A 15353-nucleotide genomic window follows, 5' to 3' on the forward strand; every position below is an offset into this window, starting at 1 on the left:
TCCACGCCTCGTGTCTGCCTCATCTGTGTGAATCTGAACACGGTGTCCGTGTCTGCCCTCCTTCCTTCCTTCCTTCCTTCCTTCCTTCCTTCCTTCCTTCCTTCCTTCCTTCCTTCCTTCCTTCCTTCCTTCCTTCCTTCCTTCCTTCCTTCCTTCCTCTGCCTCTCTATACCGCTGACCCTCGCAAACACACATGAACAGAACAGATTACCTTCAGAAAAGCCCCAGAGGGCTGTTGGATCTCATCTTGATAAATCAACACATGGACGGAGTCTACAGGGTGAGAGATAACTGGTGAGTGCACATCCTCTGCTTTAGCCTTGAGGCAGCATGTCCAGAACACGCGATCAGACGACGACCTGAAGACCTTCAACCCGCGTCTCCGGCCGCTCAGTGACTGGCCGTCATTCTAGAGCTCTGCTCCTCTTTCACGCCTAGTGTTTCCATCAAGCAGCCGGCAGCTCTGCTCCCACACCAGCATCCAGACTCCAGGAATCGTGTTCGGTCTATACTGTACGGCTGTACCCTGTGTGGTTAATGGAAAAGCTTCACATTGATGGGGTCTAATAAAAGTGCCATGAAAAACCCATCAGTTCCTTTTGATCTCCTCGTACTGAAATGTTGCTCATGCGTCTTAGTCATGCAGATCATTCGGTTCAGCTCAGGCTTGGACACTTGTTGTGTTCATTGGATGCCTGCCTTTTGTGCTCTCTGCCAGTGGGCTCTCTAATGAATATCTGGCAGCCGCGGGGAAGCGAGGGAAGCAGGGTTTTCACAGCTCTTGACCTTTTCACATGTAAATCAAAGAAACCCTGGTCGCCGCTTGAAGAAAACAGGGGTTGAGCCACGGCACTTGAGCCAGCGGTGTCAGGAAACATGCATGTTCCATCTTGGCTTTCCACTCACAACCTTTCCCTCATATATAAATATTGAATATGTCAGATGCATATAAATGGAGGGTGACCAGACAGAAAATCAGTAGATTAAATACATCCATTTCATTTATCATTCCAGGGCGATTTCCCTGCAGTTCTCAATTCAGTCCTTTCAGTCTTTATGGCCAATTCTACAATAAGAAATAAATTTGATACTTTTATATCTGTCATCTTCTAATCTGTTATATCTATTTACTCATTAATTACTCATTAATGTATTTACTCATGTATGACTAATTGTCACTTGTAACCATAATGATGTCAATAATGATGTTTATTTTTTACACAGCATTAATTGTTTTTTAAATAGATTAAGAATTGTCTCTGCATGGGAACAGATTTGTGCAGAAAAAACATACAAAAAGCAGAGTTTTGATGCCCCCCTGTGTTAATGCTAGGAAGATAAAGCCTAAACAGCAGAGGAGGTTCTCAGCCTCCAATCCACTGAAGATGTTTACAGACTGCCTTTATTTTATACAGATAATACAGATATTGATAAGCATTTTCTAATCTGTCTCTTCTATAGGTTAACTAGAAAGATTGATACATGTACTAAACACTTGGTTTATATCAAAGCATTTTTCCTAAAAATATATTTAAAAAAATTATTGGTGGAATTATAAACTGAGAACAAATGTTCCCAAGCGTAAACCGTGGTCTTTACTTTATTAAACTTTGTTCTGAAAGTATTCCAGCCACGGAAAAGTTCTTATTTAATAAATTCGCTATAAGTGTATTTTTGAATGTTAACTTTTTGTTTTGCTTTCTTTTTCGGCCACAGTAACGCAGAGATCTTACTGTGACCCTGCGTCCGTGCACGCGCGTGTCGACGGTCACAGGCGCATCTTCTCCACAACTGCAGCCACGGAGCGGCGGCGGCAGCGCGCCTGCGCAATGCATCCCGGGGCTCGGCGGCGTTCGGTGCTGGAGTGGGGCGGATGGCAGACGAACGGCGGCGATGGACATTACTCCGCAGGATTCCCATTTACGATGTCATTAAATAAGCATCGGAGCTTCGCGCGTTGGCACCTTTCACCCTAGGACACTGACAACCCGGCATTAAGGGGTAAGATGCTGATTATTCCGCGCTAATGCTACACACGGACTGGCTAGCTGACGTTAGCACGGCGCTAGCTGCCGTTCGGCTGCCCCCGCCTCCTCTCGCTGCGAGAGATAGCGGATCCCAGGCGGTCGGCTAACGTTAGCACGGAGAAAGTGGGTGGCGTTTGGCTTCTAAAAAAAATGCCCGTGCGGGCAAGCTGCGCCGTGCAGCTCCCGCTCTAATTGCGTTATCGGCGTGCGGTGTCAGCCGGGAGCGGACGCCCCCTCTCCAGCGGCTGCACGCGGGCAATGCGGGCAGCTGCTGCAGACTAGCCAGCGGGGCTAGTGCACGGAGCGGGGGAGCAGGGTCCGACGTACCTGCCCTCTTCCAGACTGCAGATATGCGCAGGCCTTTGGGCACGTGAACCCGACCCGGTGCACGCAGCGCGTGCGGCACTGTGTATTTCGCGAACTTCCTCCCCGTGGAGTTGATTTGACACTTGTTAGCGCCCCGCTCCCTCCAGTGTCAGACGCTGGAGCCACACGGTGGAGAGCACGGCTGAGGGAGCACCCACACTGCAGTTTCCCGTGGGTGTGTGTGTGTGAGTCAGAGGAGCCCAGGTTATGTTGCCACTACATCCTTGGTGACTTCCTGACTCATTTCATTCAGCTTTCATTCCCTCCATTCAGCGGCGTTTATAGAATATTCTCACTTTAAACAGCACATTCATCAGGAGTGTGTCATTGATCGTTGCTGGCGGTTTGGAGAATTCTTATTAAATGTGTTTTCGTAAACAAATCCTAGCAAACAACACAAATCAATATTTGCTGTGAGCAGCATCAATTTATTTCATTGTAATTGTAGTTTTTCAGTATTCAGGGTTTCTAATGCTCCAACCCGCACAGCATTTAGTTTGTCTCTCATCGTTTAAAGCCAGACTCACCCTGTGATGTGCTCTGTGATGTCCATCAGAACAAGCAGAAATCTAAATGGAAGAACCTACTGTTTTTGTATCCCACTGTACAGGAAATCTCTATAGGACCTATTTGTACAGATGTCATTTTCATTCACAATTAACACAACTGAAGGGTCTACAGACATTCAGACTCGTATACTAAAGCTCACTTTGCTCCTCCATCTTATCACCATTTTAGCTCTTTCATAATCTTTTAGAAGGCGTGTTACTAAAGATGAAAATTTCACTAGTCCAACAAAAGTCCAGTCTGCACACAAATTTGCAAATGTAAGTCTATGTGGACTTTTATTACACAAATATGACTTTAAGCTGTCATTGACTCTGTCATGTAAAGATTGGTTTTACAGTCAAAGAGTAAAGAAGCGATAGTCTTGGTCACACAGTAAGGTGACGCTTTGGCATTGACAGCAGATATTAGTATAGCATATATTATATTATCACCAAGTTAGAACAGACGAGTGATGGTTGAGAACAGCGTTTCCAGCTTTGCGGTAAATGCTGGCTTTTATTCTGCTGCCATGCTAAAGCAAGTCTCTGGAACAGTAATTCCTTTATGTTACGACATGCAGCATGAGAGGAACCTACAGTAGGACACGCCACTGCTGCAGCTGTGTTTGGGCTGCTGTAGCAACCAAAGGCGACCAGAGTTCTTCGTTCATCTGCATTGAGTTAATGTTTTTTTGGCCACTTCCCTTCGTGGGTCTCAGATGTATTACTATGTTAGTACCCGTACATGTTGGATAATGAGTGAACAGTCTCATCTCTGGGAAAGAAAGGTCAGACCCTCACATCTCAACAAGCCCAAGACAGCGTTAATGTAACTCCCGACTTAATCCCTGGGGACTGATTCTTGTTCAAAGTAAATTAAGCGCTTCAGCCATTACAGGGTTCTTCCACCAGAGAGCACCAATAAGCGCCCAGTACAGTATTTATCGAAAAAGAAACTTTTAATTTCCATTTTTCACATCAGGTTAAGAATATTTTGACTTGTTTGTGGTTTCAACTATTGACCTCCCCCTTTTTTGTGTGCTTTTTCCAGATGTTGTACTTTGTCTGCTTCCTGTTCTCTCAAGTACATCAATGACCATTTTACCAAGACCCAAAGAATCCTAGGAGGTGACGATCAAAAAGGAGAGTGTGAAATAAAGAATCGAGGAGAGGAAGTTACGCTTCACCTCAGCTTTCTTGTCCATTTCTGTGCCAGTGGGTCAGGGATGGTGAGAACACAAAGTCCTCTTCCCTGTGGTCAAAGAAACCCCCTTGCCTTGTCCCACGTCTCCAGCAAGCCAAACAACCAGTCCTTCAGCCACAGAGACACTCAGACAGTCACTCCGTCAACCAGCCTGCTCTCGCCCAGCAACTTATTACCTCACACCATGACTGCTCTGTCTGGCCTGTTTTTAGGAACTCATTAATTCATGGTAAGTTTGTCTTCTGTCCAGGAACCTTGTGCTTACCATCTACCAGCCCTTGCTTGTGTTTAAAATGGATGGATCAGAAGCAAGACTTCTTAATTAAATCAGGAGCAAGTCATAAATGAGTGCCCTGTGGCCACTTGCCGAATGAAGTCGGAAACAGGAACTGGCCGAAGCGCTAACAGCTAGTTGTAGCTTTGGGCACAGGAGCAGGAGTGTGGGGGCCTGTACAGTAGCTGCAGAAGGAGGAGTCGGAGAGTTAGTTTTAATTCTCATGTCGTCTCAGACGGGGTAAAGGGCCACGCACATCTGAAGTTTAACACTTCAGTGTTGAAACAACACGTTGTTATTATTAATAGGGAACACCAAAGACCAAAAGAGCTGCGTGATGGAAATCTTCTTTATTTCCTGCTTTGATTAAAATTGAGGAAGCAGCTTTTCCCAGACTTTTTAATCTCATCTCACAGTCGTCAATGGACTGTTTGTCTCTGTGGCAGGTTTCTAACATTTTCATTACAACTGTCCAAACATCCATCCGTCCATCCATCTATTTTCGGGGGGGGGGGGTGCTCTCCCAGCTAGCTGAGGGCGAGAGGCAGGGTACACCCTGAACAGATCTCCAGTCCATCACAGCTGTCCAAACATCAGCAACTGAAAAGGACCAGACTCCTATTGTTAAAGTATCATGTTAATACGGGTCGGTCAATGTGCAGCATACAATTTTAGGAACAGTAAACCTCTACATGTTCATAAAGACTATGAGGCATGGCCTGTAGCTGTATTATCCATTCTCTCTTTCTGGGAATGCTTGTGTTTCCACTCCATATTTGCATGTCTCTCACCAACGTGGCCTCTTCCTTTGCGTCCACAACAAAGTTTTTGGCTCACTGTCATTTGCATGTAGCAGCTTGTTTTTCCACGGATGCTGCCCGATCACTGAATGACTGACGGTGGCGGCGATATTTGCATATCAGGCAGGTTTCACCAGGGATGGCTCATCGTTGCAGTTAATGGTGCGTCCGTGTGCAGAGTTTAGGCAATGAGGAGGAAGAGAGAGGCAGTTCTGTTTGAGTGTTGAATGAGGAGTTTAACTCAAACCAAGATGTTAGCTAAAGTAGGACGGGTAAGTGTTCTGTTCATTAATGCCGCTTTTAATTAAGACTGTAACTAAGACGTGCAATTTGTGACACTTCATCACTTCGTTAGAGTAAAGTTTCACTACTGTGCATTCAGACTCGGCTCCAGAATCCAGAAACGCTCTGTCTCCGCACACACACACACACACACACACACACACACACACACACACACACACACACACACACACACACACACACACACACACACCGAGGATTCTATAATTTCCTCCTCTACAGTAATAAATATTAAATTTTGTCTACAAGTAAAACACGGAGACATGATCTGTTGCATTGTTTCTCATGTGAATGGGTTTTAACTGTGTTTATTATCTGCATCTCTGTCTCGCGAAGCCCCGAAGTGTGAGTGGAGTAGAGATGAGAAAAAGGCAGGCGGCACACATCGAGCCCCCCCCCCAGGCCCCCGGACAGCCCCGACCTAACACCTGCTGCCTCTGTTGGTGTGGATGCTGCAAGTGTCTCTGGTAAGAAAAAAACTGCTGTTATAGTCTGAGCTTCACCAGAATCAGATGTCATGGAAGTCACCTGGCACATGAAACGGCAAATCTCTGATGAATTCATCTGCTTTGAAAACTAAATTAATTTACTCACAAGACTTCATCAAAGCTTTGATGCCCTGTCAACAATACCCATGTCCACGAGCCCTAGAATAGAATCATTTTGTAGCCACTTGACAGCCACATCTCATTTTGCAATGCAAATGTTACGATATATATGTTACAAGGTATTTTCCTATTTTCTTCCAAAACACCAAATCTTAATAACTACAGTTTAGCTTTTAAAACAAAGGCGATGGCGCAGATTTAACACGTTCAGCTTTTTAAGAAATTTAGCAGACAGTTATTGCTGTGTCTGGTGTGTTCAGGACACAGACTAGGTCATTTGCATTAGCTGCATCTTAACTATGAGCATGTCTGATTTAGAATCTAAGCCTACAGTACCTCTGCTCCGATTGTGTCAACAGATATTATGCCTTTTTTATTTGTGGACAATCAAACATTAGCAAATAAGGTTCTGTAGTTAAAATAAATGAGGTAAATCAGACATGCATGTACATAAGTATCAGACTTATTACTAATTTAAAGACTGCGGCCCCGTGTTGCCCCTGAGCAAGGCACCGTAACCATTAGGTGGTATGGCTCTCGTACAGCTGTCTCACTGTGTCTGGACTTCGGCTCTGAGAGAGAGAGCGAGGAGTGAATGAATCCTTGTTTTCAGGCAGTGAATGGTGAATGTGCTCCTTCTTTCACAACACTTTATCTGAAGTGGTGGCAGCTTGTGGATTGGGCCCATAGTGAGTATTCTGAGTCTGCCGTGTGTTCAGTCCAATGCCGGTGCTGGATCTCCAGAACGGGCCCAGAACGGTGCCTTTATGAAGCCATACGTTTATTGATTTCAGTTCGGAGTCTGGGTTGGATTACATCACTTTTACCAACAGTACGACTTGTACACATACCGTATCTGTGCACGTGTAAATCACCCAGTGCTGTCTGTGCCACACTGTGTCACTACTGCTCTGAGTCATCTAATACAGATCCACGTGAGTGTGTAAATCACACCACGTCTCGGGGTGAGTGTGTGTTGGTGCTATTGGATCGAGCGTCCGTTGCATCCTTTTTTTTTTTTTTTTTTTTTTTTTTTTTACTCGGCCTCTTTCTCTTCTCTGGTTATTTCACTACTTCCTACCTCTTCCCCCGCTCGTACCCTCTAGCCTCCTCTCACCCGCCCTTACACAAGGCCCTTATCAATTTGGAGTGCTTTCTATTTCCATCCACACATCACATGCAAAACAGCTGTGGAGAACAGCCTGTATATTTAGCCGTATTGTGAGGGCCCCCAGGGGCTGTGGCTGGCTTAGCCCATTACTGCTGCACAATGGGGACTTTGACAAGAGACAGCAAGGAAGGAAGGATCCTCCATGATCCGGCAAAAATAGCCAACCCAGTGTGTGTTGCATTGTGTACTCAGCAAGTGTGACTGAGCAACAATAGACAGAGAGGCTACCATGTGTATCCTGAGTGTTTACATAAGGGCTTCACTGAAGCTCTCTTGAATATGCGTTGGCTTTACCTGGACATAATTTTTGCCTGCACTGATGAAAAGAAGTCATCACAGGATCCTGAAGTGCTGCTGCTCTATACTTCTAATACTTCTATATTCGTTGTCAATTAGCTAAAAATAACTGTACACATCATTGCTTGTCTTCAAACAGGAACGAGGATCGAATAGAGAGGAGCGAACGACAGACTTGCACCAAGATGGACAGTATTGAACCTGCAGAAGAACAGTAAGGCCAGCCATGAGCAGTCAGCACGAGTTTGTGTTAATCGGCCTTCACACATGCTGCATGTCTGATTGTAGACACCCCAGTCTAGAGGAGGTACTGTCATGGGCGCGGAGCTTCGAGATGATGCTGCGCTCCTTGGAAGGCCGGGAGATCTTCCGGGAGTTCCTGCGCTCGGAGTACAGCGAGGACAACCTGCTCTTCTGGATGGCCTGTGAAGACCTGAAAAAGGAGACTAGTCCCTCTGTGGTGGATGAGAAGGCCAGGATCATATATGAAGACTATGTGTCTATATTATCACCCAAAGAGGTACTGTTTGTGTTTTGAAACTGAGCAGAGAGCTTGTGCAATTAAACTCAATCCAACCTTTAATGTGCATTTGCTTCCTTTAACTCAGGTCAGTCTGGACTCTCGGGTCAGGGAAGGAATCAACCAGACCCTGGCGGAGCCCAGTAACCTGATGTACGAGGAGGCGCAGCTCCAGATCTACACCCTGATGCACCGAGACTCCTTCCCTCGTTTCCTCAACTCCACCGTTTACAGAGACCTCCTGGCCAGCAGGAGGCGCACCTGCCTCGACACCTAGTCCCCTCCATCCTCCCTCATCACCAAACGTCAAATACTTCTATGGTGCCGGAAGTCGGGTTTGGAAAAGTCCCTCCCTGTTTTTTGATTGACAAGACTGAATGACATAGAGATAGCTGGTTGATTTTTTTATTTATATTTTTTAAGCAATTTATATCCAGTTCTCCACTGGAGCCAGGTCGGCCTTTGCTGGTTGGTTATTGGTCAGTTTAAGACCATTAATTCTGACCAGTGAATGTTTCGCTAGCAGTGCGTGCTGTTTGTGTCGGTTGACTGGCCAACCCACGTGTCATATATCAGTTGAGGTGGCCATCCGGATGGCCAGCTGTTGGTTAGCTGTGGACAAGGACTCCTCAGGCGGTGGGAAAAGAAACAGAGAGGCAAAAAGGACAAGCCAACTGTTCCTGTACTGTAATATTTAGACCTCATGCTTTCTACCCTCACTCTCATTCTCGCTCTCTACTGACTCTCTTTTTAATGTTTTTCTACTTCTGTCCCGTTGCTCACGTGTATAATTTGAGTTTCCTCACTCTCCAAACATGACATCTAGCTATTGGTGGGAGTTGGGTGCGTCGCTGCCTATTTAACCAGTCTGAGCGCTGGCTCTGCATGTAACTCTCCCTCCTTTACAGTAGCTTGACAGCGTAAGCCGTGGACTGCAACCGTTTTCAAATATTGAGATTGATTGAGACAGGTCTGTTTGTGGCTGTCTATGTGCCAGCGAAGGGAAAAGTACAGTTCTGCCAATTTTAAGCCTACTTTTTTTGTGTTTTTTTTTTTTTAAACTTTTTGGTGACTTCTGCTGCTACAGCAGCATCCACACCTACTCATTCAATTGTCCACCTGTCCATCCATCTGTCCGTCCAAGCACTTTCCTTCTTTAGGATTCTTAAATCGGGAGAAGTAAGGGCTAGAATTGTGGTTGGGCAGCTACATGTATTACTATTGCTCATGAATTTTAAACAAAAAATATCTCCACAGATAAAATCACAATGCCTTTACGTGTGAGACAAGGCAGCACAAGTGCTGCTGGAGTTTTTCCGAATAGCAACCGCGGTTTGTCCTATAATCCCTGGCTCCCATGTCCACCCCACCCCCTCACCCTCCCTTCAACTACGACTATCGCAGCCTCGCAAGTGCAGGAGAAGAAAAAATACAAAGCAAAGACTCTAAATAATCATCTGCATTTCTGTTTTATTATGAGAGCTGGTTGAGATCACGGGGAGATCCTTTCGTTAGCTAAGCCCTGGGCGTTGTCTGAAAGGCTTTACCTTTTAGATGTTGAAGGTTATGTGACAGTCTCTATAGCAGGACGACCAGTATCATGCTGCAGAAACTGTATGTGAACCAGGTGCCTAAGATGCTGGGAAGGGATACTAGATGTGACTTGGCACCAGGTCGTAGAGCCCTGTCATTCCGTTGTGCGTCTGCCTGTCAGCAGGTGAAGCAATGGACAGTCCAGTTAGCTACTGCCCACCGAAGACACCGAGCTGGTGTTCTAGTTCTGCTGACAACACAGGGCTTGTGAAGGCGCTTGTGTAGTCCTGTGACATAGACTCAGTTCCATCATGGTGTAGGCGAGCGGAGAGCATGCTTACGCTTGGCCACGCCCCCTCGGTACCTCGTGCCGTACCTCGGGTTTGTTTTTCTAATCTGACTTTGACAGCATGCAGTGATTGTGTGTGTGTGTGTGTGTGTGTGTGTGTGTGTGTGTGTGTGTGTGTGTGTGTGTGTGTGTGTGTGTGTGTGTGTGTGTGTGTGTGTGTGTGTGTGTGTGTGTGTGTGTGTGTGTGTGTGTGTGTGTGTGTGTGTGTGTGTGTGTGAGAGAGATACAGTTACACACGTAGCAGAAAAACTCAACACAACAATAGAGAGGTCTTGCCAAACATTTATTATACAAAAGGACATTTTACTTCACGATGAGGTGAACAAATGAACCGGAGCTTTGTTCCTGGCCTGTGGATGTCCAGTTGGAAGTGCATGAGTGCAGAGTACGATGCTGTTTTATTATCATACCACACGCTGGCAGGCAATGTCTCGGTTCCATGGTTGGTCTTAAAGTGTCAATGAAACCTCACTGGTCGACGTAGGGATCTATGTTGCCGCCTCCTTTAACTACCTGAAGTTCATGTTGCCAAGTTTGGTATGGGTTCTGTTCAAGAGTGGATCATGCAGGAGCACTAGTGAAGTATTAAAGTAGTACTGAATGGCTGTTATGTTAATAGCTAACCAAAACCGGCCTTTTTTGTGCTACTCTTAGACGATAGGAGCTTGAAGTGAACTGGATGAAGATGAACTCGTAGGTCAGCTTGTCCGTGGTGTAACTTTCCTACCAGCCTTTTTTTACTACAAGCAACAGGATGAAGCTGCCGGTTAATACTGGTCATAAACTGATAATTGACACTGTAAAGACAGGGAAGGCTGAGCCAGTTGTGGCGTGCAATCGTATTCTATATATAACCTTTGGCAATATACTACTCACACGCGAACTACATTAACGTCCTTAAGGGCTTGATTGATATTGCTTAGCTGCTTTTAATGAAGAGCTGTACATGCATGTGTCCAGTTGATCAGAAGCAGAGAAATGCAGAGTAATTAACAAGTTGTGATACTAATGCATCAACTTCACACACTTCCTCCACACGTGGAGTACGTTTCTAGGGAACATGAGCGTTTTACACATTGTGTTTGGAGAACGGTGGAACTTTTTGATTGGGTGGAAGGTTGCCTGTCACTCGTAAAGTTCCTCCTCTGCACAGAACAGCTGTCTCCCCCGCCGGCGAGTCTGTTAATTGGGTGCAGAAGCAGATATTGAAATACTGGTGCAGTTAAACCAAGTTTACTTTTGCTTTGCGAGCAGTGGAGCCGACTGGCCAGCGGGTTTCAGGCTGGTACGAGTCTCTGCCCTGTGCCCACGGGCAGTGGGGAGTTTAAACTGGGAGTGTTTTACTGGGAGGACGGATGAGGCAGAAGCCCCAGATTTCTGCTTGGGTCCTTTCCTCTTAATTTATTGTGACATTCACACAGTGTGGGGAAGGAAAGTACAGTTGTCTCATTTTAAAAGTGTGGATTTTACAAGCGACGATGATGTGTTGGAGCTTTTCCAGATGAACAGGCTTTTTTAAACGTAGCTGTGGCTTTATTGACAAAAAAAAACAACAACTGAGAGCGGAAGTGTCCTGGTGGGACGGTGGTTTGCAAAGCTTTGGCCTTACTGACACGTTTTATTTTTTTCCTTTGTATAAAGAAAAATGACTCAACAAAAAAAACGTCTCTTTAGGCTTTTCACTACCTCTCATGTTGGTTAATTTATTTCACATCTAGCTGTCAAAAGTACGAGTTGTTTTTAGATCTACTTGAAGCCTAACACTGTAAACGAAAAAAATGTGCACATAAAATGACTATGTTTGACCAGAAGGGTTAACGAGAGCTCGGCCTAGTCGACATTATTTTTATTTGTTCGTGTGTATGTTTGTTTTTAATTATGTTAACTTGCATCTCTCTAAAGAATTCAGGAATCCACTGTCTAAGGGCTAATCCCATTTTTGCCTATGCAAATCTGTTACTGAGGGTGAGTCGGGGAGAGGGCGAGCTACCGCGCCCTTCGCCTGTCGTAGATGGACCATGGTTTACATTGCCCTTTGCTGATATTCTTCAATCCTATTCAGCAAAAATGTGTGCTTACTTTTCGTTTCTATATTACTATAAAAAAATATATATAGAGATATAAATTAGTATATATAAGACAAGTAATATACAGAGAGTATAGTATATGCCTTCGTGATGATAAAACAGAAACCTTGCTGAAAACAAATAAATGTCTGACCTTACGTTGCTGTGCTGGAGTCTTAGTAAGTGGAAGGACAATAAGCGACTGGAACTCGTCTGACCGACTGTCGGAGCGAAACGCATTTCTCAGGCTACAACACTGGTAGCTGAGCTTGTGCAGTATTTCCCTAACTGAGGGGGCGAACACTCTTTATTTTATTTATTCAAGGAAAAACACATGAAACAAACACATCATGGTCACATGTGACAAATGCTGTTATGAGGCGCATGAGGTGTTTGTGTCGTTGCACAATAGAACGTTTGGTCAGTTTCAATGCGAGGCTGTGTAACTTTTGCTGAACACGTGCGAGTCACAAAGGCTGCGCTGAGGTGCGTTGTCGCGCTCGTGGTGCCGGACCGTGTTTATTCCCTCATGCAAAAGTTCCATAGTCTGAAGGGCTGAGACTGAGCAAACCTGGGAAAGAGCTGCGGTGTGAACGTGCACGGTCCACGTACGAGACCTCCTCACCACAAATACAAAATTCCTCCTAAAACAAACGGTTATTTTGTGATTTTGCTCCAGTTTGACGTCACATTGTGGGGATGAATTCCCAGTTGGGTGATACCAGTGAGCTTTCTTTGCTGTTGAATCGCTTTTTGTAGCCTCATCCAGTTAGACTATCACTGTGTTTAAACAGTAGCGCTGATGCTGACCGCGTCGGCCGGAGTGGGTTTTGCTTTTTCTCCACCGATGCAAGTCGTGGGAAGAGCCCACGTCTCCATTCTGTTCACTCGCCCAGCTCTTATGAGCCACGTTAGCTTCGAGCTGGTGACTTGATGGGAGCGAGGACATTGGCGCTGATGCTGAGCATGCCGTCCGTGCAGTGCATCATGGGTAAGGGAAGACCCGTTTACCTGCTCGCATCTACTCGGCCTGCTTTGTGTTTTTCCGGTGCCTCTTGATGCTTCACAACAGACCTCAAGGTGTTTTGTTCTGTCGCTCTTTCTCCGTCTCGCTCGGGCTCTCGCGTCCTCCCTCAGCAGCATCACACATACAACACTGTTAATAGCAGTTAGAGGTGAGACGGCCCTGATTTAGAGCAGAAATCACACTGATGTTTGCTCCTCCCACACAAATACTGACACCCTCATATCATCTCTTTCGTACCTCCCAAAGGTATTTGTGCTTATTTAGGAAGGAGATTCAGTTTGAGCAGGTCCTAGTTGGAGGAGTTTCAGCAGTTTTAGGCAATCACCTTTCTCTTTATTGATTTAGATGCCTAAGCCTCTTGGTTTTTGTCATGCCTTTGTAGATAGTTGACAGTTGTCAAGAGACGACCTGCAGGTGAAAATAAAAAGAATTTTCCTGTCACTTTAAGCGAGTGAGAAAGTGACGTTTTTGTATTGAGCATGCCTTTTGCTAAATAAACGAAATAATTCAGTTATTTGCTATAAACGATACTGTATGAGTATGTACTCAAGTACTGCAGTATGCAGACAATTAAAAATATCAAACTCTTTTGAGAGGTTCATATTTTCTTCTAGTGTGTTTCACTAATCTTGACAGTTATGGGTACTCGATTCTTTTTGTCAGTGTCTCATGAATTACCAGAACGACTAAATGACCCTCGTTGTATTAACACATATAGATTATGGTTGGTTATTTCCACATTGCATGACTTGCAGGGCAACTTTAGCAGGACAGCGCTAGTGCAGCACTAAAACGACTGGAGCTCAGCCTTTCCTCACTTCTCACTGGTTGCTCCAGAACAGTTGGCGACGACTGATCGCGGCGGGTTTTTGGCCTCCGGTTTTTCCGACTTTATTAGCAGCCAGTCGCAGCGAGCACACTTTGTCCCCCACCTTCAGGGGCCGGCTGTCTTTGTTCAGCGATGCTGCCCGAGACGCAAGAACCCCAAACTGTAGCATTAAAAAGACTCTGCTGTCTTAAAAGCCTGAAACGCCATCGTCTGTTGTACGTTAACACTCGAGGAGACTGGTCTCAACTAGCATCAGCCTACGAGATCGGTGCTTCAAGGACGCCAGAGCTGCTGCAGCATATTTAGCACTGAGCATTAGGGAATGTGTACATTGTGAGAAACATGTAATTATGTTGGCATTGGCAATTTGTCTGCATGATATAAAAATGTAGTTGTGACAGCAGTGTTCACCGAAGACAGTAGAAACCGCGATGATAAAAAACGAAGCCAAAATCTGATCAATTTGGTTCATACATTTACAGCGGCTGTGTGAAATCCTAGTTACAGTAAATGTAAATGTGGAAACCCCTGTACTTCCTCGCCAATAACTGCTGGATGCAGTTGCAGCCCGCAGCCCCTTAGCTCAGCTCAACGGGGGCCGTCCGACGCCCGCCTGGTCTGGATTCACACAAAAAGCACTCTGCATGTGGGTGACGGCAGCGCCGAGTTCTGCTAAGCTAACAAGCTGCCGGCTACAGCTCCACATGCTTAGACGAGGTGGCAACGGTGGTATTGAAAGTCCTATGTAACTATTTGCCAAATGTCTACTCCTTCAAAATAATAAAAAACAAGTATGTGAAGTTTACTTTGGGTGAAATTTGCCTGACACAGTGGTCAAACGTCTCAGTCCTTCTTTGTTGGGTAGAATGTGCCAAAATTATAATCTACCTTTTTGTTTCCATTGAACGAGGTCAAAGGAATTGTTGGAATGTATAATCACGTATTCTGTTGGGCTGCAACGTGTTCACCTTTGAACGTTGGGTTTGTCATCTCTGAGTAACCGCCCGTGTCTCACCTCCATCGCCCCGACGTTCACACCTTGGACCACATCACGTCCGGCTGTAACCGTCTAACGCAGCAACGCGTTTGCCACGTGTTGATTTGTTTTGTACTGTTTTAATTTATTTTCATAGCAGGTTATTGTTTAAGACATTTTCTCAAGAAGACGCAAAAACTGCTGTTGAACCTCATGAGTTGCCATCGCGTTAGCGGCGTGTTCGGTTGTGGTACGTTTTGATCTGCGGTTCAGTCTCTGTCTTTGTTTACACAATGACATGTTGCATTAAGAGAAAACTCCAGTCTATGGTAACTGCCCTTGAATATCTGTAATTTAAATAGTGCTGCTAGAGAAAGAAATCTAAATGTAACAACTTACAATAAATACTTAATAGATTTTTGCCATATGTGACTGTGTCTTTTTTTGAATGGCTG

At 45.2% G+C, this 15353-nt stretch overlaps 1 protein-coding gene across 2 annotated transcripts; it reads left to right on the forward strand.

The window, feature by feature from the left end:
- Window positions 1-1800: 1800 nt before the first annotated feature.
- Window positions 1801-15325, forward strand: rgs17 (regulator of G protein signaling 17). Of its 2 annotated transcripts, XM_029127588.3 has the most exons (7): window positions 1801-2001; window positions 3993-4069; window positions 4158-4374; window positions 5859-5989; window positions 7738-7812; window positions 7887-8118; window positions 8207-15325. In XM_029127588.3, the coding sequence occupies exons 3-7, from the start codon at window positions 4372-4374 to the stop codon at window positions 8393-8395; spliced, it is 630 nt and encodes a 209-aa protein (XP_028983421.1). In that variant the 5' UTR covers window positions 1801-2001; window positions 3993-4069; window positions 4158-4371; the 3' UTR covers window positions 8396-15325. The 2 variants fall into 2 exon arrangements, with proteins under 2 accessions (XP_028983421.1, XP_028983420.1); XM_029127587.3 differs by having other exon boundaries at window positions 3993-4374.
- Window positions 15326-15353: the final 28 nt, after the last annotated feature.

This window comes from Betta splendens, chromosome 15 (genome assembly GCF_900634795.4).
Source record: "Betta splendens chromosome 15, fBetSpl5.4, whole genome shotgun sequence".
Taxonomy (NCBI): Eukaryota; Metazoa; Chordata; class Actinopteri; order Anabantiformes; family Osphronemidae; genus Betta; species Betta splendens.